This window comes from Gracilinanus agilis, chromosome 1 (genome assembly GCF_016433145.1).
Source record: "Gracilinanus agilis isolate LMUSP501 chromosome 1, AgileGrace, whole genome shotgun sequence".
NCBI classification, from domain to species: Eukaryota; Metazoa; Chordata; class Mammalia; order Didelphimorphia; family Didelphidae; genus Gracilinanus; species Gracilinanus agilis.
Window position 1 is genome coordinate 147,034,198 of NC_058130.1, and position 25,107 is coordinate 147,059,304.

General features: G+C 37.8%; 1 protein-coding gene across 2 annotated transcripts in view; it reads right to left on the bottom strand.

Annotated features, from left to right (window-relative positions):
- Nucleotides 1–25,107, bottom strand: part of PRKCB (protein kinase C beta) — a 707,688-nt gene that overhangs the window by 123,374 nt on the left and 559,207 nt on the right. For both annotated transcript variants that reach the window (XM_044658176.1, XM_044658168.1), the window contains exons 13-15: nucleotides 17,357–17,495; nucleotides 8,104–8,184; nucleotides 6,526–6,633 (exon numbers count right to left, since the gene is read on the bottom strand). In XM_044658176.1, the coding sequence (XP_044514111.1) occupies nucleotides 6,526–6,633; nucleotides 8,104–8,184; nucleotides 17,357–17,495 (328 nt within the window). The remainder of the gene's footprint in view (nucleotides 1–6,525; nucleotides 6,634–8,103; nucleotides 8,185–17,356; nucleotides 17,496–25,107) is intronic.

Consider the following 25,107-nt stretch of genomic DNA (forward strand, 5'->3'; position numbering starts at 1 on the left):
TGACTTGGATTAACCTCTTCAAAGCTCTGATGAACCCAACTCTGTTTATGATCATTTTTGGCTTCCATTTTTTCCATAAAGAGAAAAGAAAAATACGTTTGATGAAATGCACACAGACTAAGGAGGATAGACTCCAGAGGCAGGGTTCAATCTCTCTCGAAGCTAGGGTATGTCTGGCAAAGTGAGGGAAGTCATCCTGGCAACATCCAACAGCTGTTTCCATCATGTTCTCATCTCTGCCCATATATACAGCCTTCAGGTCTAGACAGATGTGACAGAAATGATGCAGACAGCTAAATGTAATCACTGCTCCCATCGCTAATCACTCACCAGTTATTCCCCAGGGCACATGGTGAATAACAATGTGTTCTGCTGCACTGTTAACCATCTCGCCTTCATTTAGAACCAGCCTTCTATTTTTTTTCTAAAGTAGTAGGGATCTGGCTCCGCTTTCCACTTAAACCCCAAGCTCTCACACTTGCCCCCCAAATCCTAATGAAAGAAAGATGACTCTGTTCACTATGGATGCTGTAAATTTTAAAGGAATATGATTATATTTCATCATAAGAATTCCCTTTAGATGAAATTGACTGTTAGTTGACCTGGAAAAAAATTAACTTCTCAATGACCCATTTAAAAACTAGAGCCCTTTAGCAGACTAGCCTGGCCAGGGGCAAAATGGGGGAGTTGGCACTGTTTGCTTTTAGTTTCCTATCTCCCCTGGTGGAATGTATTGAAAAGACCTATTTTCAGGTCTTAAATTCAGAAGACTAGCTATGTTATGTCTTACCTACATGACCATCTTGGGCAAGTCTATTCAGTTCTCTAAACCTTGGTTTCCTCATTGGCAAAATGGGTGCATTGGACTAGATGAGCCATAATTACTACCTCCCTCAGCATTCAATGATTCTTTCAGTAAATTTCTATTGTCTTATAGGTACTCTTTCCCCTCCCCAAAATTTCCCTCAGGGACTTCAGACAGTCCATCATAGCTGTAGGAATACCCATTCTAAGTATTGTGGAAAGAATGAGTGCTGGACATGGAGCCAATAGCAACTGGGGCTGGAATCGTGACCATCATACTTACTAGTTGTGTGCCCTTGAACAAGCCATTTAAGCAGAGCCTCAGTTGATTTATCTGTAAAATAGGCATAATACCTGCAGTTCTCACCTCCCAGCAGTGTTTTGAGGATGAAACGCCTGTAAAATGCTTTGCAATCTTTGCAAATGTCAGCTATTATTTTCTTTGACTTTTTCTTCTTTCTATCTAAGTAGTTGTTAAATCCTTTCAGTTCTATATCCACAATATCATCTCTCACATCTGTTTCCTTTTACTCACACTACCAACATTCCAGTTCAGGTCCTTATCATTTATTGCCAAGATCAATGTTTCAGTTTTGTAACTGGCCACCCTGTTTTCTATCTTTGCAAGCTATTCTTCAGCACTATCCAAGTAGCTTTCTTAGTGGCCAGGTTTGATCATGTTACTGGGCTTGCTCAAAAACCACAAGTGGCTCCTTATTGATTCTAGAATAAAATACAATCCTGGCATTATATATTATTTATTGATACAAGGCTCTATAAAATTTATCAATAACTCCAATTTACCTATGCAGCCTGATTTCATATTACTCTTTTTAATGTACTTTCTGGTGTTCTAGTCAATTGAGATATTAGCTATTCTTTTTTATTTAACATTATTTAAAATTATTTAATTTATTGTTTTCAATTACACGTAGAAACAATTTTTAATAATTGTTTTCTGACATTAGGTGATCCAGATTCTCTTCTTCCTTCCTCCTACTCCTCCCTGAGAGGGTAAATAATCTGATATAGATTATACTAGTGCTGTCACATAATACATATTTCTATATTTCTAATGCCATGAAAGAAGACACACATTGCACATACAAGAAAAAACTCATGAAAGAAATAAAGTTGAACTTCGTTCAGACTCTGACAATTTCTTCTATGGCTATTGCTAGTATTTTTCATCATGTGTCCCTTGGTATTATCTTGGATCCTTGTATTGCTGATAATAGTTTAGATTGCCACAGTTGATTATTGTATAATAGTTCTATTATTATATACAGTGTTCTTCTGGTTCTGCTCACTTCACTTTGCCATCAGTTCATATAAGCCTTTCCAGATTTTTCTAAAATTATTCTGTTCATCATTTCTTAGAGCACAATAGTATTCCTTTACAACCATACACCACAACTTGTTCAGCTATTCTCTAGTTGATGAGCATCCCCTCAGTTTATATGTCTTTATTGCCACAAAAAGGGCTGCTATAAATACTTTTGTACAAGTAAGTCCTTTTCTCCTATCTTTGGCCTCTTTGGAATATAGATCTAGTAATGATCTTGCTGGGTCAAAGTCAGCTGTCCTTTTGATCCTAGGATTTCAAACATTCTCCTGGGCCACCACTATTCCTAGAAACATATTTTCTTCACATTCTTGCTTGTTGAAACTTTTTTCTCTCCTTTAAAGTTCTGCTTTCAAGGTATATTCTTCAAAGCCTCCTAATTGAAAGTGACTTCCTCATCCTCAAGTTTTTCACTGAATTTTATCTGTATATTTCCGTTGCTTAATTAAATCTATCTTGCATCGAATTTATTTGTATACAAGCCATAACCCATCCATGAAATTTTTAGTTTTTTGAGGTTAAGGACAATGGTGGGTTTTGTATCTTTATCTCTGATCTCTGTGCCATACACACAGTAGATGCTTAGTAAATGTTTATTTAATGTCATTATCTTACTGTTGAACTAATAAACAGAACAGTTGGAAAATTCATTGAAGCAAAAGCATAAGTTTCTAAAGGTAGAATTTTAGGTCTCGTGGTGAGGTGATGAGAGACATTTTGGGGATCATATCTGTGCCCTGAATTCCTAAACTCCCACCACACAGGTGCTTACCTATTCTGTCTGATTGTAAGATTAGCCTAGGTCAGTTCTCATATTCTAAGGAGCCCACTAGCTTTAATAAACTGATTTTATACTTTTCTGTAGTTTTTTGGCTTTTGAACTTATACCCAAGCACAAAATGTTAATACTAACTGATTAAACATTGAGCTGCAGCTTCCTATAAATTTTTTCTGCCTGGCCTCTGACATATACTGTCCACTTTTACAGGGAATTTGGCCTTTTCCAAAGAACACAGCATTTAAAAACATTAACTCTGAACCCAAAGAAGGTTTTCTAACAATGATTTTTCTCTGGTTTTTCTTGGCTTAAAATGTCTAACAGGACAGGGATGAGAGGAAGAGGCTGGCCTTGATTTTATATAAGTAATAACTATCCCTGCATTCTACCTGGTGTTATCTGACCCCCCAGAGTGGGGATTGTACTTTCTATTCCTTTTTGAATACCCCCTCTTAAGAGTGCTCCGCACCCAGTGGGGATGCTCAATAAATGTGACTGATGCTTGACTTTATCCCTAAGATTCTAAGGCCAGAACTTGGATGGGGGACCTTGGCCACCTGATGGATCCACATTGTCTTGGTACCATGTTTTCCTGGCCAACTAGGAAGAAGCTCAATGGAACTTCCCTGTAGAAACCTCAAGGATCATTTTTTTGCCTACTTATTCTCCTTAGTTTACACAAATTATTAATTCTCGCAGTTGCATTTGTTACTAGTTACTCTAATACACAGATTTTAAGATGAAGTAGTGGAAGGTAGGCAATAGTGATTCAAATCTAGGCAATACTTATTTTCATGTCATAAGCAGCAGCAACCTTCTGGACCTCAGTTTTCTCATCAATAAGATGGAGGGAAGAGGAGATTGGACTAGATAATCTCTAAGATTTCTAACTCTAAATTCTATAACCTGCCAACAACAAGTGGCCATCCGTCTGCTAGATCTGAGCTGGCAGAGTTCTGGGAAGGATCTCTTCTTCTTCTTATATTAAGCCAACTCGCCACAGGCATTGGCATAGAAAGAAGCTGGGGGAGAAAACTTGAAAAAGGATCTTCATCTTTTATAAACTCCTTGAGTGTGTCTGAGCAGGTCGCCCTGAGGACATGGAGAGGGGGGCTAGCTCCATTCAGAACAAGCTGGCTCCATACGGCAAGAGGAACAACATCAAACCCAAGGCCCAGGAGACCTGGTGATGGGACATCTGGTGCTGTGTCAACACAACGCTCATTATGGGACGTTAGAAATAGGCATGGGGTAGGAGAGGGAACGGCAAAAATGACTGAACTAAGGAAACAGTTCTAGAATAAAAGAACGAATGGGGATGAAATTCAACTCAATTTAGTTATTCTTTATTAGATGCCTACTATGCGCTGAGCACATACAGCATGACTTGCTCCGGATAAAACAAGCTTAATTCCAGATCGGCTTGGGGAACTGAGTTTCTGCTGGTTTGTGGAGGCTCATTATGTAAGATTAATAAATATTATCATAACAAGGAAGATAGTAATGGAATGTGGGGACAGAAAAGCACAGATGGGATTGTATACAGGAATTTGCCCTCAATTCTTCTACCTATTTAGGACTACAGGGAGCCACTGGGCTGAGGCTGGCTGTCTTCTTCAACATTTTCACCTGGGGATGCAGTAACCAGGATATTCAAGGCAAGGGAGCAGAAAAAGTAGAATTTCAAAGCTAATACAATTCTTTAGTTTTCAGTGAGCCAAGTGAGACTTGTAAGTGTGACGGGATAGCACAATTCATAGTATTTCATGGACTTAACTATTTCTCTTATCTGCCTTTGTGTGCTCTTTTTATAACCCTTCTCTCTAGAAATTCCTTTGAGGACAGATTCTTAACCTTATTTATGTCATGTGCCCATTTGACAGTCTGGTGAAGGATATGAATCTGTTTTAGAATAATATAAAATTAAATCCACTGGATTACAAAGGAAATGAATACCATTGAAATAAATGTATATTTTTTTCTTTCCAAGTTTAAAGACCCCATGAAGTTTATCCACAAATCCTTTAGGGATCCATGGTCCTCAGGCAGAGAAATGCTGTCCTAGAAATTGTGGAATATGTATAGATATAGATATAGATATAGATATAGATATAATGTGTGTAGGTATATGTGTGTTTGCACATGTCCATGGTGTGGTGTGTCTGTGGCTCATAAAAGCACAGAATTATAGCATTTAGATCTGGAAAGGAACTCAAAAGTCATCTAATCTAACAGTCCCATTTTATACATGAGGAAACTAAAACCCAGAGAGTTAAAAAAGTGAGTCAATCAAAACCATATAGATAATATGGAACAGAACTGAGTCAGTCACTGTCTTGTGGTTGGACATTCCTAATATAAGGGGACTTAAATGTAAAGCTTTTAGCAACAGCATCTTCTGGGGCAGTGATGGGCAAACTTTTTAAAGAAGGGCCAAAGGAAAGGAAATGCTCATCCGTCAGTCTGTTTCTAAGGCAATTCTTTCTAAGTTTCATTGTATTGCATCCTACTCATTGCATTTGTAAGATTAGGAATAATGTGGCGAGGCTGGATAAAACATTTCAGAGGGCCACATCTGGCCCATCACTGTTCTAGGGTATTCTGTGAGCCACCTGCCAATCACTAGGAAGCATGCTTCATCAGAGGTACCCAATATAACAATAATGTGCTGCCCATTTCCCTGAGCTCCCGTTCTATGTAGAGACCTTAAAGTAGGCAAACCTTTTTCCTATATATCCCCTGTCTGAAACGATCCTGAATGAATCTTATGCAATGTGCCAGAGATCTGTCAAGCAGTCCTGGGACGATGCTGTAAGCTGGGAATTGTGTTGTTGAATGCTTGATTTCTCCCCTAGAATTCTAAGGCTAGAACTTGGTGGGGAACCTCAGCCAATTTTTGACTCCATATTGTCTGGATACCTTGTTATTCTGAGCCATCTGGAAAAAACAAACAAAACCCCCAAAACTATATGGAGTCTATTTGTCCAATCTAGGGCTTCTTGGGGAAAGAAGCCAATTCTCATATCTTCAACTCTCAGTTCCATCAAGTGTTCTAACCTATGACAAGAGGAACCAGAAGGGGCAGAGTCCAAATGCCTTCTCCTTAGCTTAGAATCTCCATGGAATTTTTTCAACCACTGAAATTCTGGAAAGAACTTGGACTTAAAGAAGTGGCTTAATCCACTTCACACTGTTAGGAACTCAGTCATCATGGACTATAGAGTGCCACTCTAGAACCTCCACTAACAGATACTTTCAAATGGTTTGATTACAAACCAAAGCTTGCCCCAAACTAAGAGTATATTTTATGAGAGGGATTATTTCTTTTAGGATTACAGTGTTAACAATTTAGTGGTAGAAGTTACCAGAGAGGCCATCTAGCCCAACCTCTCTCTTTACAGGAGAAAAACCGAGGCTTATACAGATTAAGGTCCCACAGGTATCAAATGGCACAGCCAAGATCTGAACTCAGTCCCTCTGACTCCAAATTCAGGGCTCTTCGAATGGTATTATACATATGATATAACAGTAACTTTCTATTCTCTCTGCTTTTCCTATGCCCCAAGAACAGAGATAGCTGTATCAAATATTCTCTTACCCCTTTGCAGATGGCCACAGCTTCCTTTGACATGGACTTGGGATAAGCCACATTGTGCTCCATGATAGACTGGAAAAGCTCATCTTCATCTTCTCCTTCAAAAGGAGCCTGTGGAGCAGAGGAAAAAGAAAAGCAGAGACAAAATATCAGTAAAGAAAGCAATTGTCTTTTGAAAATTCTGGGGGTAACTGGATTGAATTATTCTGATTTTTGAGTTGATTGGCACATCAACTCTACCCCCTTTCCAGCGTCTTGGTTTTCCCTTCATTGGGGGAAGGAAAGTTAGATAATGAATGATTAAAGAGGAAGATGAGTGAAGCAAATAAAAGCCTGCTGGTTATCAAGGGGTGTTGTGGCTGGCAATGAATGAACCCAGTTCTATAGAATAGGTAAATGAACTGGATTCAGAATGACCAGGTGGGAAAATTCCAAATTTGTGAAGGAAAGATGAGAGGGAGGAATAATATTCTGGGTTGGAAAATTACATCCTCTGCCATCTTTCCCAAACTTGGTCATAAAGAATATAAAGAGGAAATGCATCTCCCTCCCTTCTTTGCCAAGGCAGAAGACTATGTGTGCAGAGCACTGCATATGCTATGAGCTTCTAGTGAGTTGGTTAGTTTGGCTGAACTCTTTTTGCCATTCTTTGTTATGAAGGGTGACTCATTGGATATTGGAGAAGTGAAAGATACTTTGGGAAATGAAAGTGATGTAAAAACAAAATAGATCAATTTATTTTTCTTTTTTGGGAAAATCCATTCTCTAGTAAGGACTGTGAGGGCACTAGATGCAGTGGTATAGGATTCCAGAGGATTAGGAGCCATAAACTTAGAGAATTTAGGCTCCCTCCTGAGTGGGACTTTCATACATGCTTCTAATAATCTTACCTTGTGGGTATTAATTTTGAATTTACATAGCTGCTTTTCCCTTATAATTAATCCTGGAAAACCTAATCTTGTGGAATGAAGTGTGTAGCAGACAAGGAGAGGATGGTAAAACTAGATGCCCAGTTAGGGTAGTATCAGCCACAGAAGGGAGAAAGGTAATAGAGGAAGAGGGAAGGCAGATTTTGGAAGCTGGAAAGCCAAGACGACTTAGAGATTTTAAAGAACAGGAGACTTGGTACCTTGAAATGGGAGGCTAGAGGTCAGTGAATGTAGAAAACCATGAGATTAAGTGAAAGGTCTCCAGATTTGGATCCAAGGGGAGTGAGAACCCCCAAGAAATTGGCTTAACTCCACAAGCTTAAGCTTAGGGTTAGACCTAAAGCATCCACTCCTATATAAATGCTTGGGATATTGGATCATTCTAAGTAATGTATCTTCTCCTCCTTAGATCACCTTCTCAGCACTAAGCAGTCAGAGTCGATTGGGGAGGGATCAGGGAGGAAGAAGATAACAGGACAGCTGTGAGCCAAGGCTAGATGTTCCGGGCTTGGCTGCTCACAAGGTCAATTCGTTGCCTTTCATACAGTGTAAACAACCTCTGACTGTATGCCGCTTAGCACATGGACTATCAGTGAAATACGCAGATTGGGAGGAGAGCAATTCCTGTGTGAGTCACTTAAAATTCAATTACCTGGCCGGCCAGCATTTCATACAGCAGCACTCCAAATGCCCACCAATCTACCGACTTCCCGTAAGGCTGGTAGGCAATTATCTGGAAAACACAAAATGTGCCATCAGGATTATGAGCAGATTTGCATCTCTCTGGACAATATCACAGGCTACGTCCATTAATGATAAAGACTTGGACCCAGTATATGTGCTACATTTAACTTATGCTCATCTTTAAAGATACCCAGTCCCTCTCACAATGCCACATGCCAAGGCTGTCTTGACAGTCACAGGAGAAGAGAACATAAAGTTCTGTTAGGTCTCTAAACTCAAGAAAGGCTAGGAAATTTGAACATTGGCAAAGACTCTTAGACCCCCAATCTTTCCTTGGTTCTCTCTCATCTCCCTCACAGACCCTCATCTCCACCTCCTCTCAAGACCACCACGTTCAGGTGTCATTTCCTCCATGAGGTCTTCTTTGATTCTTCTAGTCAGAAATAATCTGATCCTCCTCAGATCAGTCCCAGCACTTTATATTCCTCTTATGTCCTGATCACTCTCTAATTGGACCTTGGAAATTTATATGTGGTAATTTGTAGAGACAGTATAGAGAACTGGTTACAGAGTAATGAAGACACGTGTTCAAGTCTTACCTATTACATACACCGTGACTCGTCCTCTGCCCCATCCAAATTATAACCTCTCATCCCTCTGGCAAAACTAGAAAATTATTTGCATAGGTAGAGAAAGCTTCCAATGAAATCCTAGAACCTGAAATATGAAATCTGAACCTGACAAAATTTGTATGTAGTCTTATCTCTATTACTAAATTACAAGTGAACATAGAGACGATATAATTTTTTGCCTTCGTTTCCCAAATGCTTAGCATGCACAGTGCCCAATACAGAGAGAGTACCTCTACATTTAGTGAACTGAATTGAATAAGTTGAATGGAATTGAATTGAGCTGAATTGTCGATGGAAAAAAGTATTTGTAAAAGCTCTTCTATCATTTAACTATATTGGGTATGATGTATTCTTGTTATGGAGGAACAAGTGGAGTTAGAAAAATCCTAAACTTTGAAGGAAATATTACTTGAAAGAGAAAGGAGACAAAAATTAATTCTACCAACAGAATTAATAAGTAATATTTCTAAGGCACAGATCAGATTGTGTGGTCCCTTACTCCAAAATTTTCAGTGGCACGCGACTGCCTACTACCCCACAAATTCATTAGTCTGGCACTAAAAGTCCTCTATTATCTTTATGTCAACTGCCTGTCTTGTTTTATTTCCTATTTTTCCCCTTTGAACAATACCTGTTCCAATCAAATCGATGTGTTAGCTACATGGATAACAAGTAACCCATCTCCATGTTTGCCCAAATGTGTCCAAATGTTCTAATTGCACTTCTTCATCTATATCTTGTAGCCCTGCTAGCTTCCTAGTTCAGTTATTCACAATAAAAAGCAGGTCTTTCCTCACTGCTCGGGTTATTAGAACTCTTCTCGACCTTAAATTATTTCCTATTACTTTATATTTACTCATGCACATACTTTATCCTCCAGTAGAATGTAAGCTCTTTAAGAAGAGGGATTCTTTCATTCTGTCTTTGAATCCCCAGTTCTAGCACAGAGTAGGTTCTATGGACATGTTCTCAAACATTTGTCTAATATTTAATATACTGATTTTACTTACTTTTACTAAAAAATGAGTCTTTTTTTCCAGGAAATGTACAATGTACAGGACAAACAACTTCATTAAATATAAAGAATATTATGAGCTACCCTCCTTCCTCAAAAGAATGAGTTGCTTTAAAAGTATTGAGTTTCCCACCAATGAAAGTGTTCACATAAAGACTAGCTTAGCTTACTAGTTATAAGTGATGCTGGCCCCTACTTCCATTGGCTCTCAGGGGCCGCCATTTTGGGGACAGGCCCAAAATGGCCATACTTCATTCCCCTCCCCAACTATGCTTCTGACTATAAGGACTTTGACACAATTCCTCCATCAAGGTACTATTCCCCTTTGAACCTTCCCTATTAACATAGATAACTTTTTACCTTTATTTCCTGTATTGTCTTCCTCCATTAGAATATAAACTCTTCATTTTTTGAAATTCTCTCTGTTTTTGCTTGTTTTTGTATCTCCAGGGCTTAGACACAGTAGATGCTTAATAAATGCTTATGGCTTATTGTCTGCTAAGGGCTGTTTAGATACTTATTAAATGCTTGTGCAATTGAATTAAACTTATATGCCCATGTGAACAAGTTTTAATCACAAAATCTTATCATAGAAAGGGACTCTTAAAAATAATTAAGTCCAACCTTCTAGGAAATACAATTCCCTCTTCAACATCAATTATAGCTAATAAGCTAGTCTTTGTATGAACAATTCCATTGATGGGAAACTCAATAGTTTTTAAGCATCTCATTCCATTGGGTGAGGAGAATAGCTCATAATATTCTTTATATTTAATGAAGAGGTTTGTCCAGGAACTTCCATCTTCTGCCCTCTGGAAAAAAACACAAAATAAACTTTCTCCATTCACATAAAGTCTTCAGATAAATGAATATAGTTAGGTGGCACAAGGGATAAGAGTATCTGGCAAGGAGTCAGAAAGACTTCTCTTCCTGAATTCAAATCTGATCTCAGACACTTAACTAGCTGTGTGATCCTAAGCAAGTCACCTAATCCTATTTTGCTCAGTTTCCACATCTGTAAAATGAGCTGGAGAATTAAATGGCAAACCACTTCAATAACTTTGTCAAGAAAACTCCAAATAGGGTCATGAAGAGTCAGACACAAATGATGAAACGATGGAACAGTAACAATCAAAGTCTCACCCAAGTCTTTGGTTCTTTCTTAACACATGCCTATTTCCTTCAGTCATTTATCAAAGGACAAGATCCTCTGTCCTACACTTACATAATTTATTTTTAAAATCCTAAATACAGAATTTTACATCCTTGAAAAAGAGTGTTATTCTTGTTACAGTTCATTCCCCTCCCTAGCATTCCTGACTGTTAAGACAAATTTGAAACCTTATTCTGTCATCCAACCTATCAATGACCTCTGAGGCCCCTTAAAGCTCTAAATTTATAATCCTATGATCCTATAAACTATCCCTTTCAGCTCCATGCTCTCTGTAAATTAGGCTTAAAAAAACCCTTCTATTATCCTGATAAGCTCATATATGGTGTATTTGTACTGTTAACAATTTTTTTTTGAGGATAGAATTTTCACTCACAAAGAGTTCATTGTATTATGTTTTTTTCCCTGTAAATTGTTTACTTTGTTCATTTTGTCCCTTAAACACAATGCTACAGGATTCCAGTCCACTTGACTATGTCTCTCTTAGTGCATTTTTAACCATGGCAGTATCATATTAAAAATAATAATAAACCAATGTTTGCATACTACTTAACAGTGCAGCTGGGTAACACAATGAATAGAGTGCCAGGACTGGAATCAGGAAGACTCATCTTCATGAGTTCAAAACTGTCCTCAGATATTTACTAGCTATGTGACTCTAGCCAAATCACTTAACACGTTTGCTTCTGGTTCCTTGTCTGTAAAATGAGCTAGAGAAGGAAATAGCAAACTGTTCCAGTAGCTTTGCAGAGAAAACCTCCAATGGGGTCATGAAGACTCATGACTGAACATTTATGAAGAGATTTAATGTTATATTACATTTTACATTTATGAAGAGATTTATATATATTATCAATATATTCTGCAAATAATGGTAATGGATTACATTACAGTTCTTTATGCTTTGTAATAATAAAAATTATAAACGGCATCTAATAATAAATAATAAACAGCTAGCTGGCAAAGCAGACAGAGTACTAGACCTGGAATCAGGGAGACCTGAGGCACTATTCAGCCCAAAGCACTATTTTTGTGATCCTGGGCAAGTCATCTCACTTCTCTCTATACCAGTTTCCTTAGCTGTAAAACAGAGAGAATGATAGTATATTTCTCATAGATTAGATTTGTTGTAAGGATCAAACGAAATATTTTTAAAATGTTTTGCATACCTTCAAAGTACTATATAAATGTAAGCTCTGATGATAATGTTTTATAGAATGTTTCATATTTAGCAAGCATTTTATATTATTACCTTACTTTTAAGTACTTGCTTTGTGCAAGGAAATATGCTTGGTTTTGAGGAAGATAAAGCATAAGTAAGAAGTGGTTCTTGCCCTCAAGGGACCTACAAAGGAATGCAAGATCTATATGAGTTCCCAAGTAAAAGACAGAAGAAAAGAAGAGAAAAAAGGAGAACAAGTTAAGCAGACATTGTCATCATCAGCTAGAAAGATGAAGGCTGGTTTTAAAGAAAAAGGGAGAATCTGAGCTAGGACTTGGAAGGTATATCCACATGCTGAGATGAGGGCAACAGGGCATTCCTGACATATGGAATGGGTGGGGGGTGAAGGCATAAAATCAAGAAATTGTGGATCATTTTTTATAGATAGTTTTTGATTTTTGCTCCTATGAGGCCAAGCATTAGAGCATGTAATGCAAACTTTCTGAATTTACCATGTTGTTTAAGTTTAGTCATCCTGGTCCTTTTCTGTTTGGCTCTTTTTTTAATGGGAATTGGTGTTTGAGGAGAGAACTCTTTGAATTTAATGGACACAGAGAGATGGTAGTACGTGCATCCTTCAATTTAGAAAATAGGTGCATTACTGCCATATTGTGTATAATTTTGTGATATTTTGGATAATGATGGCTATTTTTTTCTTTGACTCCCATTAAAAAGTTGGAGTTGCGTAATTGGGAGGAAATTAGTCTCCAAAACGACATTGAAAAGTTTAGGCAGAAAGAGGGTTAAAGTTAGATCTTGACTATAAGGTATGCTGGTTATTGTCCAATAGTCATGCTGTGCCTGCTGGGGTTAAAGCCCCCACCAAGTATCCACTATAAAGCTGTACTAGCTCTTCAAAGGATTAAAATAAAAGCTTTGCTAGCATGAACTCTGGCAATCTCTCAGGCTACCATTCTGAAGGGCTTTTTTAGTGGGCCATCACTTGAGATGGGAAAAGGAGACTCGGTGGGGAGCTGAAAAATTCATAACTATAAAAGATAGGGTAAAGTAGAGAGAAAAAACTCTCAGCTTTGCAAAGTTCATAGAGTCACCAAATCTTAGAGCTAGAAGCTACCTTAGAACAGAGAAAAGAGAATGCTGTCGCTGGAAAGGATCTCAGAACATAGAATGCTGGTGTTAGAAGGGACTTTGGCAATCATAGCAGCTGTATGAACTTGGACCAAGATGGATTGAGTCCTCTGAGTCTCAATTTTGCTCGCATATTAAATGGGGACACATGAATAATCTACTTTCACATTGTTGTTGTGAGGAGGAACAAGTGAGATAATCCACGCAGAGCAAGGAAGAGACTCTTAACTATTAGTCCATAGAATTCTAGAAATTTGTAAGTAGATTTTAGAGGGTCTCTTAATTTGTAAGAGAAAAACATACATATTACATTTCAAAAGAATTTATTTCCTTTGTAGTCCTATGTCTTTTGTTTTATGCATATAAAAACATTATTCTAGGAGCAGGATGGATACAGTGCCAGGCCTGGAGTCAGGAAGAGTTAGGTTCAAATCTTGCCTTAGGTACTTCCTAGATCACTTAACCCCAATTGCCTAGCCCTTGCCACTCTTCTGTCTTAGAATTGATTCTAGGACACATGGTAAGGGTTTAAAAAACCCAAACCAAAAACTATTATTCTGAAAAGGGGTTCACTGTCTTCACCAGACTGTCAAAAGGGTCCATTACAGGAAAAAAAAAGGTAAGAATCCCTTGATCTAGTAGACCAACCCCTTCACTGTGAAAATAAGGAAACCATGGTTCAAGGTCACATAGTGATAAAGCTGTAATGAGAACCCTAATCTTCTGACTATACTTCCCCCATTATACTTAAGGAATTAATTAATCAGAGTACAGAGAGACTTTGTAGCCTCCACTGTGAATCTGATTGTCCACTTTCTCCACTTCTGGGGCAAGCTCCAGAAACTCTAGACCTCTTTTGGACCCAGAAATAAACAATAATGAGCCTAGTCTGTGACCCTTGCTTGACAACTTTGCATTTTCAGAAAAAATGAGTCTTCTCCCTCCTGCTACGAAGCTACCTTTTTTTATCTATAACCGGTATAGTCCTACCATGACCTGCAGACCCAAGAGTTTGGGCTATTTTAAAAGGGCATTAATCTTTCATAGCTTCATGGCCAAATGCCAACAGACTATCAATCTTAATCTAGACAGTGGCCAGAGTGAATAAAATACATCATCTGAACTAATAGGATGTCAAATACATTCCCAGGTACTATAAATCACAACTGAATTTAGAATTGTGGTGACTAATTCAACACCTCCAAAAAGGCAATTTGTATCCTAGGGATCTTTTTATCTTCAGGTGCTGAGGTTTCATTGGGAGAGGTGAAATTTAAGGAGCTGAAACGATTACATTTTATAATGTAATGACTCCATGTTTGTGATAAATGTCAGCAAAAAAAAATGCAGAACGTGGGCAAATACTGTTATATCTATGACAAAAAAAGGCTGCTCATGTTTGGGTTCTCATGTGCTCTGGAGTGTAAAATCTTCAAGGGATTTCGGGATTGACATCAAGCTAAAAAAGTGGATTGACTACTTATTGGGGATGTGTAGCAGAGAATCCAGCACCGGGTCAGTGGTGGTTGGGCTCAATGACCTCGAAGGCCCTTTTCAAGATTCTAGGATTTCAATATTTTAAGTTGTCTGATTTGAAGAGTCAGAATTCATGAATCTTTGATGAGACATCCTATATCTGACACTGGGTTATTCAGATTAAGTATGACATTGTTGAGCCTATCCCTAGAAGTTCAAAGAATGACAACTAAGAAAACAAGGATTCTCTCTTCAGTTATAATCTATGATATACAATGTCTATATTTCAGAATTTAGCCAATTTCTTTCCCTGTAATTGATGAAAGCCATGTAGATCCCTTCACCTCCTTATTCTCCCTCTCCGCTTCCTCTTTCCCCAAAATGCATACACCCAGAAGTATCTGTGTTCTAGTCCTTTTCTAAGTATCAGTGGTTGAGGGGCAGCTAAGGTGGCTCCAAGCCAGCCCTGGAGATGAGAGGTCCGAGGTTCAAAGCTAGCCTTAGATACTTCCTAGCTATGTGGCCCTGGGCAAGTCACTTAACTCTAATCGGATAAGCCTCACAGCTCTTCTGCCTTGGAACCTATGCTTAGTATCAATTCTAAGACAGAAGGTAACAGTTTAAAAAAAATCATCAGTGGTTGCTATCTTCTCTAAGGAAAGTTATCAATGAACCAAATTATTGTTGGGTGAGATAATGGGAAAACTTGCCTGCAGTTCACCACATCCTGGGGAAAATGTGCTTCAGCCATTTTGGTTCATTTAAATCTTAGTCACAGGAAGAAAATATCAGGCTTCTTATGGAAGATTCAGATGCAGGTCCAACATACCTATCAGCCCACAAACCATATTGCCACCCAGTCAAGTTTCACTAGCTCATCCCACACATTCCAATTTCATAATTACGAGGCATCAGATGGCCATGGACAGCAGCAGCTTGAAAAAGGACCTTATTGATGCTTGGATCATAATTTCAAGTTTTGCTTAAATCTCTACTTTACAGACTTCAATGTAGGTTGGACATGGGTTCTTGTATCGCTCCTAAAACAGCTTATGTGTCTACTTGCACTCATGGCCTAAGCGGGAAGTTTCATATTGCAAGCCTGGAAGATTAGGAAGAAACCATGGTAACACGGAAAGATCAGCAAATTTGAAGTTAGAAGATGGGTTGGAGACCTGCTTCTGCCATTGACTAGGCTGAATTTCTTTGGGCGAGTCTTTTTGCCCAGCTGGGCTTCAGGTTCTTTACTTCTAAAATAGTTATAAAAGTACATAAGGGGGGGCAGCTGGGTAGCTCAGTGGAGTGAGAGTCAGGCCTAGAGACGGGAGGTCCTAGGTTCAAACCTGGCCTCAGCCACTTCCCAGCTGTGTGACCCTGGGCAAGTCACTTGACCCCCATTGCCCACCCTTACCAATCTCCCACCTATGAGACAATACACCGAAGTACAAGGGTTTAAAAAAAAAAAAAGTACATCCTCTGCCACTCTCACAGGGTTGTCATGAAGGTCAAGGGAGACATTATATGCAATTTATATTTATAAAAATATATTTATAATGTATTCAAAAGCACTATATAAATACAAACTGCTATTAAGCATGTACTAGCAGGCACCCCCAAATACTCTCTCTACTGGGACGATCCGACCATGCAATGTCCACGTAGTCACCCTCTGCTGCTTTTCCCTTGCAACTACCCAAACAGAAATGGGTTTCGAAAGGCTAGCAATTAAGGGAAAGCAAGCAAAAATACAAAATAAACACATGGCTTGTAGCTTTATTTTATTCTAAGATATCCTCTCCATGAGGTCTTGAAATAACTGGTGTCTGGCTATTTCACGTGGCTAGCTCCAGTTCTCATCTTACTAGAAGGAAGCCCTGGTTCCACATGGTAGCAAGTTACTTTCTTGCCTGAGGACCAACCAACTCCTTTGTCCACTGTCTCTACTAAACTCTACTAGTAATAATAATGATGATGGTAATAAATATGATATAATATTTGAAGGTTTGCAAAGTGTTTTATCATGTTTGACCCTCAAGGAAAACTCTGAAAGATAGTGCTATTATTATTATTATTATTTTATTTTATTTTATTACCATCATCCCAATTTTAGCAAGGGAGGAAACTGAGACTCCAAGACTTGCCCAGGATCACAGAGTTAGTATGTGAAGCAGTATCTGAAATCAGAACTTTTATAATTGCAAATCTGATGTTCAAACCACCATGTAAATAAGCAGCTGACCTTCTTTAGCCTAGGAAGCCTATCACCATGACTCATTTTTTCCACATATTTCAGGAGCTTTTATAAGAAGTCTTTATAAGCAAGTTTTTATCCAATTCTTCAGAATGACCGAGGTCTCCTTCCCACCCCAAGGAATGACAGTTAACTTTCTCCTCCATTAGGGAAAATTCAGAGGTTTTAATGCCACACATACAGTCATACTACATCCACATCCACACTCTACTCAAAGTAAGGGATTTCGTTTACAAAATTCATGGGCATTAGGAACTATTTCTGGTTAACTTGTTCCTGCAGAATTCAGTCAAAACCCTTAGCAAATGAGGGGAAGATGATGTGTCAGTCAGTGGGTGACTGTCTTCTGTCATTACTGGACTCACCTCAGGAGCAATGTAGTCCGGAGTGCCACAGAATGTCTTGGTGGTCACCCCATCCCAGATGTTCTCCTTGCACATGCCAAAGTCAGCGATCTTGATATGGCCTTCAGAATCCAACATTACATTGTCAAGTTTTAGGTCCCTGAAGAAGAAGTAAAAATAGGTTTTGCATTCCAATCTTTTAATGGAAAAAATGATTTCATGAATATAGGCATTCTCCTCATTGGTGCAGAAAAGGACATGCATCAATGTTTTGGTTTTGTTTTGGGTTTGAGTTTTATTTTGTCTTCAAAAGAATTTTAAAGTTTCCCCTTATGCTTTAAGAAAATCTTCTGTTTGGAAAGAAGATACTCAGAGGAAAAACTTATTAATGGTCACCAATGATTGTTTTACAAATGGAAATGACATCAGACATCATCTAGTCTAATTTCATTTTAGAGTTAAAGAAACTGAGGCTAAGAGGGGTCAATTGACTTGTCCAGGATTATAGAACTAGTAAAGGACTCAAACCCAGTTCCTCTGACTCTAAATCCAGTGCTCCTTCCACTACAACAGGACAAATATTTACACAATCTGAATTTTATTATCCTGTGCTCCTAGGCACAACAACATACTTTGGTAAGTTAAGGAGGAAAATCTCTAAAATCTATTTGTGTCATAGGGGAAGCTAAATTCTCCTGGCCCTAGGGAGAATAATTCTAAATGGATTTCTGACACTTTAAATGGTGACAAACAGGGTTATAGAACTGAGGGCATGATTTGGAAAACTAATACCTTCATTTCATAAGATTGTTTTCATGAGTCCCTTAAAATTATTTTTATTTTGTTTTTTAAATTATATACTGTTTTCCATATATATGTATGCATACATACATACATCTATGTGTGTATTATATACAATATAGCATATATAATAGACACATACACCCCATAACTTCAGGTAAGACTTCTCTTTTAATAAAGAAAAAAACAAGCACATTTAAATAACAGAGTAACCATATATAACAGCATATACAAAATGCAATTTCCCAAAACTTGCCATGAGCTCCAATGAAAGGAGGAAGGCATATTTTTTCATTTCTTCCTCAGGCTCAAATTGGGTCATTAAATTATATGATATTTGATTTTCTTTTATCATTCTTTTCATTTACATTATTGTAACAACTCTATTGTAAAATCCTTTATAGTTTGTAAAGAACTTTTCTTTGCAATGACCCTGTAAGCTAGGTAATAATGGCTCTAATATATCTTATAATAAGACAAAGATTATGCCAAAACCAAAGCCTAAAAATGGTCTCTGTCTTTTCTCATTCTTAGGTTTTCTTCCTAATTGTTACTTTTCAAAAATTGCTAAGAAACTTCAAATCTAAAAAGGGATAATATTTAGAAATTTTAGGTATGATTTATAATTAGACCATTCTTATATAATTAGACTATTCATTCATCTCTTTCAATGAAAAATAAGACCTGAATATTTTTATTTACTAGAGGAGAGTCATGTTGATTCTTGAAGATTTTTTTTTTGTATGAGCTTCTATTTACTCCAATATGGACACAAAAGAAGGAAAGCCTACCTGGGGCTATGCAATCCTTTAAACCCTCCTAACTTCAAGGTATTTGCTGCAAGAATCACATTAGTAATCAGCCCTGATATACTCGACTCTGCAGTCGGATGATGGATGGCAGCCATGCCATGTTTCCTGAGCCCACATGGTTGGTGCTCATCACATCAAGGCCCACGACTTCAGAATAATGAGTGGCTAGAGAATCAAAGCTTGCTCATTCTGTTTAAAATCCTCATCTCCAATCTTTGGCATCAGGGTTCTATAACCTCTGACTGCCAGGGCCCTACAACCTCTGATATATGAATGGCCAAGGATAAAGGAAAGGACTTAGACGATATTTCCAAGGGCAAAGCTTGGGTTGACCTTGTAATATAGAGCCACCATGACCCCCAACACTTCAGCCTTCACTTCTGCCCAAGACCTTGGGAGCCTTGCATCATAGTGGAAGCAAATAAGACTTTTTTCCTAGACATAAAACATAGGAGAACATAGTCATATCCTGAGTGTTGAGCCACCCCGAATCAATAGACCACAAAAGTCATGCTGCTCTGATACAAAGAGGTTTCACCTGTTTCTTTTCTCCCCTTTTCTTCATGGATAGTCAATTGTGTGTGCAACAGTAGAATGGGCCAATCCTATGACATCTTGCCAGAGGAAATGATTCTGTTTGTTTCTACCTTCAATTTCAGACATTCTCACAGTAGAAGATAGGTCAGTACAGTCCTAAAGGCTATTTACTAGTCAGTCAATGAAAATCTATTAGGTGCCTACTATGTGCTAGGTTCTGTGCCAAGTGCTGTACTAGTACTGGCTTTCAATTTGTCCAGGTTGGCTCCACATCTCAGCTGTCTTGGCTTCCTTTCTGTGGCAACATCCAACAATTAAACTTACCTTTCCTTTCCTTTGCTCCTCTCTTCCTCCTCCCCTAAAATCCAGTTGCCTTTGAGAATGAAATCTAAAGTATCTTAGTATCTTTCCCTTCCACTTTCTGAGCCAATAATTTAAATCAAAGTTTTGACCCCTAGGGTTCACGTTATAGAGAAGTTTCAAAGCAAGAACCCTAGCTGCCAAAGACCCAGATTTCAATAAGAATATGGCATCTTCCTTCAGTGGCAAAATAGTTAAAACTTGGTTTACTTCTTTGATCAGGTCTAAATTCCTTATAAAGGACCCTGGATCCATTCTGGCTTTTATACCAAAGAGGGAAGTGAAGACTTGGAAATCATGGTCAAGGACAAAGTTTATTTAATGACTTTATGGCATAGATCCCTCATTAGTGAGGTATTTTCTGAGAGCAAGACTTTAGGAAATCTGAAAGCAATGTCCAGCACAAAGGACTTCCTTAAAGGCACAACACAGTGGAAACAAACTCACACATGGGAAAGGTCAACTAGGGATACTAGAATCTTGTATTTGCACAGCTCAAAAAAACCCTCTACATTTGGTTTAGGTCTCTCTTCCTCCCTCTTCTAAGTCCAATTAATTTTGCATTAGCAATATTATTAGGTAATTGTCAACCATTATCAGACAAACTCTGTTTCTCCAAAATTTTAATGTGTTAGCTAAATCATTATAAAAAAAAGACCAGCAATTTTTTGGGGGGAGGGCTACTCGCTGAAGCTGCTACTTTCCAATCCCTAACATGCAAATGCCTTGCCTTCTTTAATGAAATAACACTAAGAATCTTGAAATCCTTTTTAGCACTATATTTGATTAACAAAAGAAAAATCAGATTAAGGGTACAATCTCTACTGTGGAAGTAGGTGTCCACTTTTGTTGTTGTTGTTGTTCAGACATTCAGTCATGTCTGATTCTTTATTACCCTCTGGACTATAGCATGCCAGGCCCTTCTATCCTCTACTATTTCCTGAAGACTATCTAAGTTCATTTTTGTTTTCTCCATCTCATTCTCTGCTGTCCTCTTTTCCTTTTGCCTTCAATCTTCCCCATCATTGGGGTCTTTTTCAATGACCTCAATGTCTCAATCTCAATGTCTTCTCATTATGTACCTAAAATATTCAAGCTTTAAGTTAATATTTGACCTCCTAGTGAATGATCTGAGTAAATTTCTTTAAGTATTGACTGATTTGATCTCCTTGCTGTCCAACAGACTCTCAAAAATTTTCTCCAGCTTCATGATTTGAAAGTGTTGATTCTGTGGCACTTAGCTTTCTTCAGAGTCTCACTCTCACAACCATATATTGCAACTGGAAAAACCATAGTTTTGACTATAAGGACCTCTGATGGCAAGGTGATTTTTCTGCTTTTTAGTATGCTATTCAGATTTGCCATAGCTTTCCTTCTAAAGAGCAAGTATAGTATCTTTTCATTTCTTTGAGTCAAGGAATATAAAATCAAACACTGCTTCCTTTTCTTCTCCCTCTATTTGCCAGGAAGTGATGGGGTCAGCTGCCAAGATCTTAGTTTTTCTTATGTTAAGATTCAAGCCAATTTTTACATTCTCCTCTTTCACTCTCATCAAGAGATTTCTCAATTCTTCTTCTCTTTCTGCCATCAGAATGGTATCATCTACACATTGGAGATTGTTGATTTTTCTCTTGGCAATCTTAATTCTGGCATTTGATTTGCCTAGGCTGGCATTTTGCATGATGTAAGTTAAATAAACAAAGTGACAATATATACAGCCTTTTCCATTCTTAAACCAATCAGTTACTCCATGTTTGAGTAGAACTGTTGCTTCTTGGCCCACATTTAGGTTGATCAGGAGACAAGTAAGATGATCTGGTACTACCATCTCTTTGAGGACTTGCCACATTTTATTGTACTCCACATAGTTAGTGGCTTTAGTGTAGTCAATGAGGCAGAAGTAGATGCTTTTCCAGAGTTTCCTTGGTTTCTTGATAATCCAGTGATTCCTTTATCTCTTCTAAAACCATCCTGCTTTTCTATTCTCAATTCATATATTTCTGAAACATAGCTTGTAGGATCTTAAGTATATAACCTTGCTGGCACAAGAAATGAGCATAATTGTTCTATAATTTGAACATTCTTTGGTATGACAGTTTTTTAGGACTGGGAGGCAAACTGACATCTCTTTTAATGCAGTTGCCACTTTTGAGTTTTCCAAATTTGCTGGCATACTGCATTTACCTTTTAGGATTTTAAATGGTTTCACTGGAATTCCATCATTTCCACTAGCATTATTGGAAGCAATGTTAAGATTTTTCTTGTATAGTTTTCTGTATATTCTTGCCACCTCTTCTTAATCTCTTCAACTTCTGTTAAATCTATAACATTTCTGTCTTTTATCATGCCCATTTTGGCATGAAATCTCTTCATACTTCTAATTTTCTTGAAAATATTTCTTGTCTTTCCTTTCCTATTATTTTCTTCTATTTCTATGCATTGCTCATTTAAGAAAACCTTAACTCTCCTTGCTATCTGCTGGAATCCACATTCAGCTGGATATAGCTTTTCTTTTCTTTTTTACTTGTCAATTTACTTCTTTCTTCAGCTATTTGTAAAGTCTCATTAGATAATCATTTTGCTTTCTTGCTCTTCTTTTTCTCTGGAATGTGTTTTTTTGTTTGTTTGTTGCTGTTTCCTATACAATATTGCAAATATTTGTTCTTCAGGTGAGATGTAAACCCTTAAATCTATCTATCACTTCCACTTTATACTTATAAGGGATATTATTTAGGTTATATTCATTTGGTCTGATGGTTTTCCCTAATTAAATTTAAGTCTGAATTTTGCAATAAGAAACTCATAGTCACATCCAGATCGTGTTTTAATTTGCTGTATAGAGATTCTTCACCTTTGGCTGCAAAGTATATAACAAATCTGATTTCATTATTGACCATCTAGTGACATCCTTGTGTAGAACTGCCTTTGAGGTAGTTAAAAAAAAAGAAGATTTGCCATGACTGTGAGTTATCTTGACAAAACTCAATTAGTCTCTGCTCTGCTTTATTTTGTACTCCAAGGTCAATCTTTCCTGTTTTTCCAATTATCTTTGATTTTCTACTTTAGCATTCCAATCCCCTGTGAATATGACATCTTTTAGACATTCATAAAACTGAGCGATTTTGGCTTCTTTGGCATCAATGACTGGAGCATAGGTGGGTATTACTGTGATTCTGATCGATTTGTCTTGGATTTGAACTGCCCTCTTTCTGTTTTATTTTTGAGATAGTAACCCAGTACTGCTTTTCTTACCCTTTTATTGACTATAAGGGCTATTCCATTTTTTCTAAGGGATTCTTGCCAGCAGTAATATGTGAAATGATCACCTGAATTAAATTTGCCTTACCGCATCCATTTAGATGCAAAACACCCAAAATGATGATGTTTAATCTTTCTCTGGTTTGATCGCATCCACTTTACCTGAGTTCAAAGATCTTATATTCCCGGTTCTTATGCAATGTTGATCTGTACAGCACTGGACTTTCCTTTCATTACCAGACACATCTGCAGCTGAGTTTCTCTTCAGCTTTGGCTCTAGTAGGTACTGAAGCTGCTTTTGGTTGTCCTCTGCTCTTCTTCTGCAGTGTGTTAGACACCTTCTGACCTGACAGGTTCATCTTCTGATGCTGTCTCCTTTATCATTTTAATATAGTCTGTGAGGTTTCTTGGCAAAGACACTGGACTGGTATGCCATTTCCTTCTCCAATGGATCACCTTTTGCCAGAACTATTCATTATGACTTGTTCATCTTGGGTAACCCTGCACAGCAGAGCTCACAGTTTAATTGAGCTATGCAAGCCCTTCCACCAAGACTGAGCATTGATCTAGGAGAGGAGCTATCCACTGCATTTTGGATTTTATAAAGATTAAGATAAGTTGTAGTAGAACAGGGTATTTTCTAACTAAAAGGAACATGTTAGCAAGTGGTCAGTACCATATGTGTTTGGACTATAACAGAGGGTAGTCCTGGCCATATAGAGCTAATGAGGTTTAAAACTCTCCTGCACTCATGAGACCACTGAATGTGATAAATTTAATCTACTTTCACAACTACTCAGCAAAAATATTTTAAATTACTAAGCCTAAAATTCCTGTTGTTTGAAACCCAGAACTTGCTTTTTACTTTTCTCCATCTTAGATTTTGTTGTTAATTTCTATTTTGACCCTGTTTACTATCTTTTACATTGTCTCCCATCTATGGCTGTTTCCCACTTGTTAATTTATCTTATTATTTGCTGATTTTGGCTTGGCTCGCCTCATTCCTCACCTCCACAAGTGCCAAGTCTTGTTCACGATCCCTTTCTCCTCAATCAACTATCAGCCTGTTCAGTCAAGCTTTTCACTAGATTCTGCTTGGGCTTCTGCTTCTCAGAAAAGGAGAGGTCAATTAAATAACCACTTGACATGATGAAGTGTTTTAGAATTATACTATTTTATGAATAGAATGGCTCATGCCTATGACAAAGACTACGATGTCTACTTGGAAAATCTGAAGACTTAGGACTTGGCATGATAAAGCTCCACTTACTGAGAATCGTAAAATATCTGACAAAATAACACAAATCACACAGTATTAAGAATGCTGTGTGCTTCTATTTAGATGCCCTGTTACCCCTTCTAGTGGAGGAAGCAATGTAGACCCAGTGGCTTGAACTTCCATTCCTATACTGCTGTTTTCTTTTCTTGTTCTTCCTTTGTTCCTTTCTTATTTCTTCCTTCCTTCTTTTTATTAAAAAATAACCATTTTTAAGAAAAAAATCTTCTTCCCTTCTCTCTTAGAATCAATACTAAGTGTTGGCTCCAAGTCAGGAAAGTGGTAAGGGATAGGAGACTTGGGTTGAGTCAGTTGCCCAGTTGCCACAGCTAGAAAGTGTCTGAGACCAGATATTAACTCAGGACCTCCCATCCCCACCTCTAGCTCTCTATCCCCTGAATCACCTAGCTACCCCTGCTGTTTTACTTTCTAAACACATCATCTTAAATTTCCACATTGTCTTTCTCTCTAACTTCTTTCTATCTGTGAATAAATCCACAAGCATGAAAGTGGGTGACTGGATGCTGATGCTGCCATTTTTGACTCTTCTTTATTCCACATCTAACACATGTGAAGTTCTATCATTTCTACCTCTACAATATTTCCTGCCTTTGCTTAGATTATTTTTATCCTAATGCAATGATCCTGATTTCATTTTCCTTGCCTTTAGTCTCTTTAATCTATCCTCAAATTGGCATATGAGTAATCTTCCTAACATACCATTATTA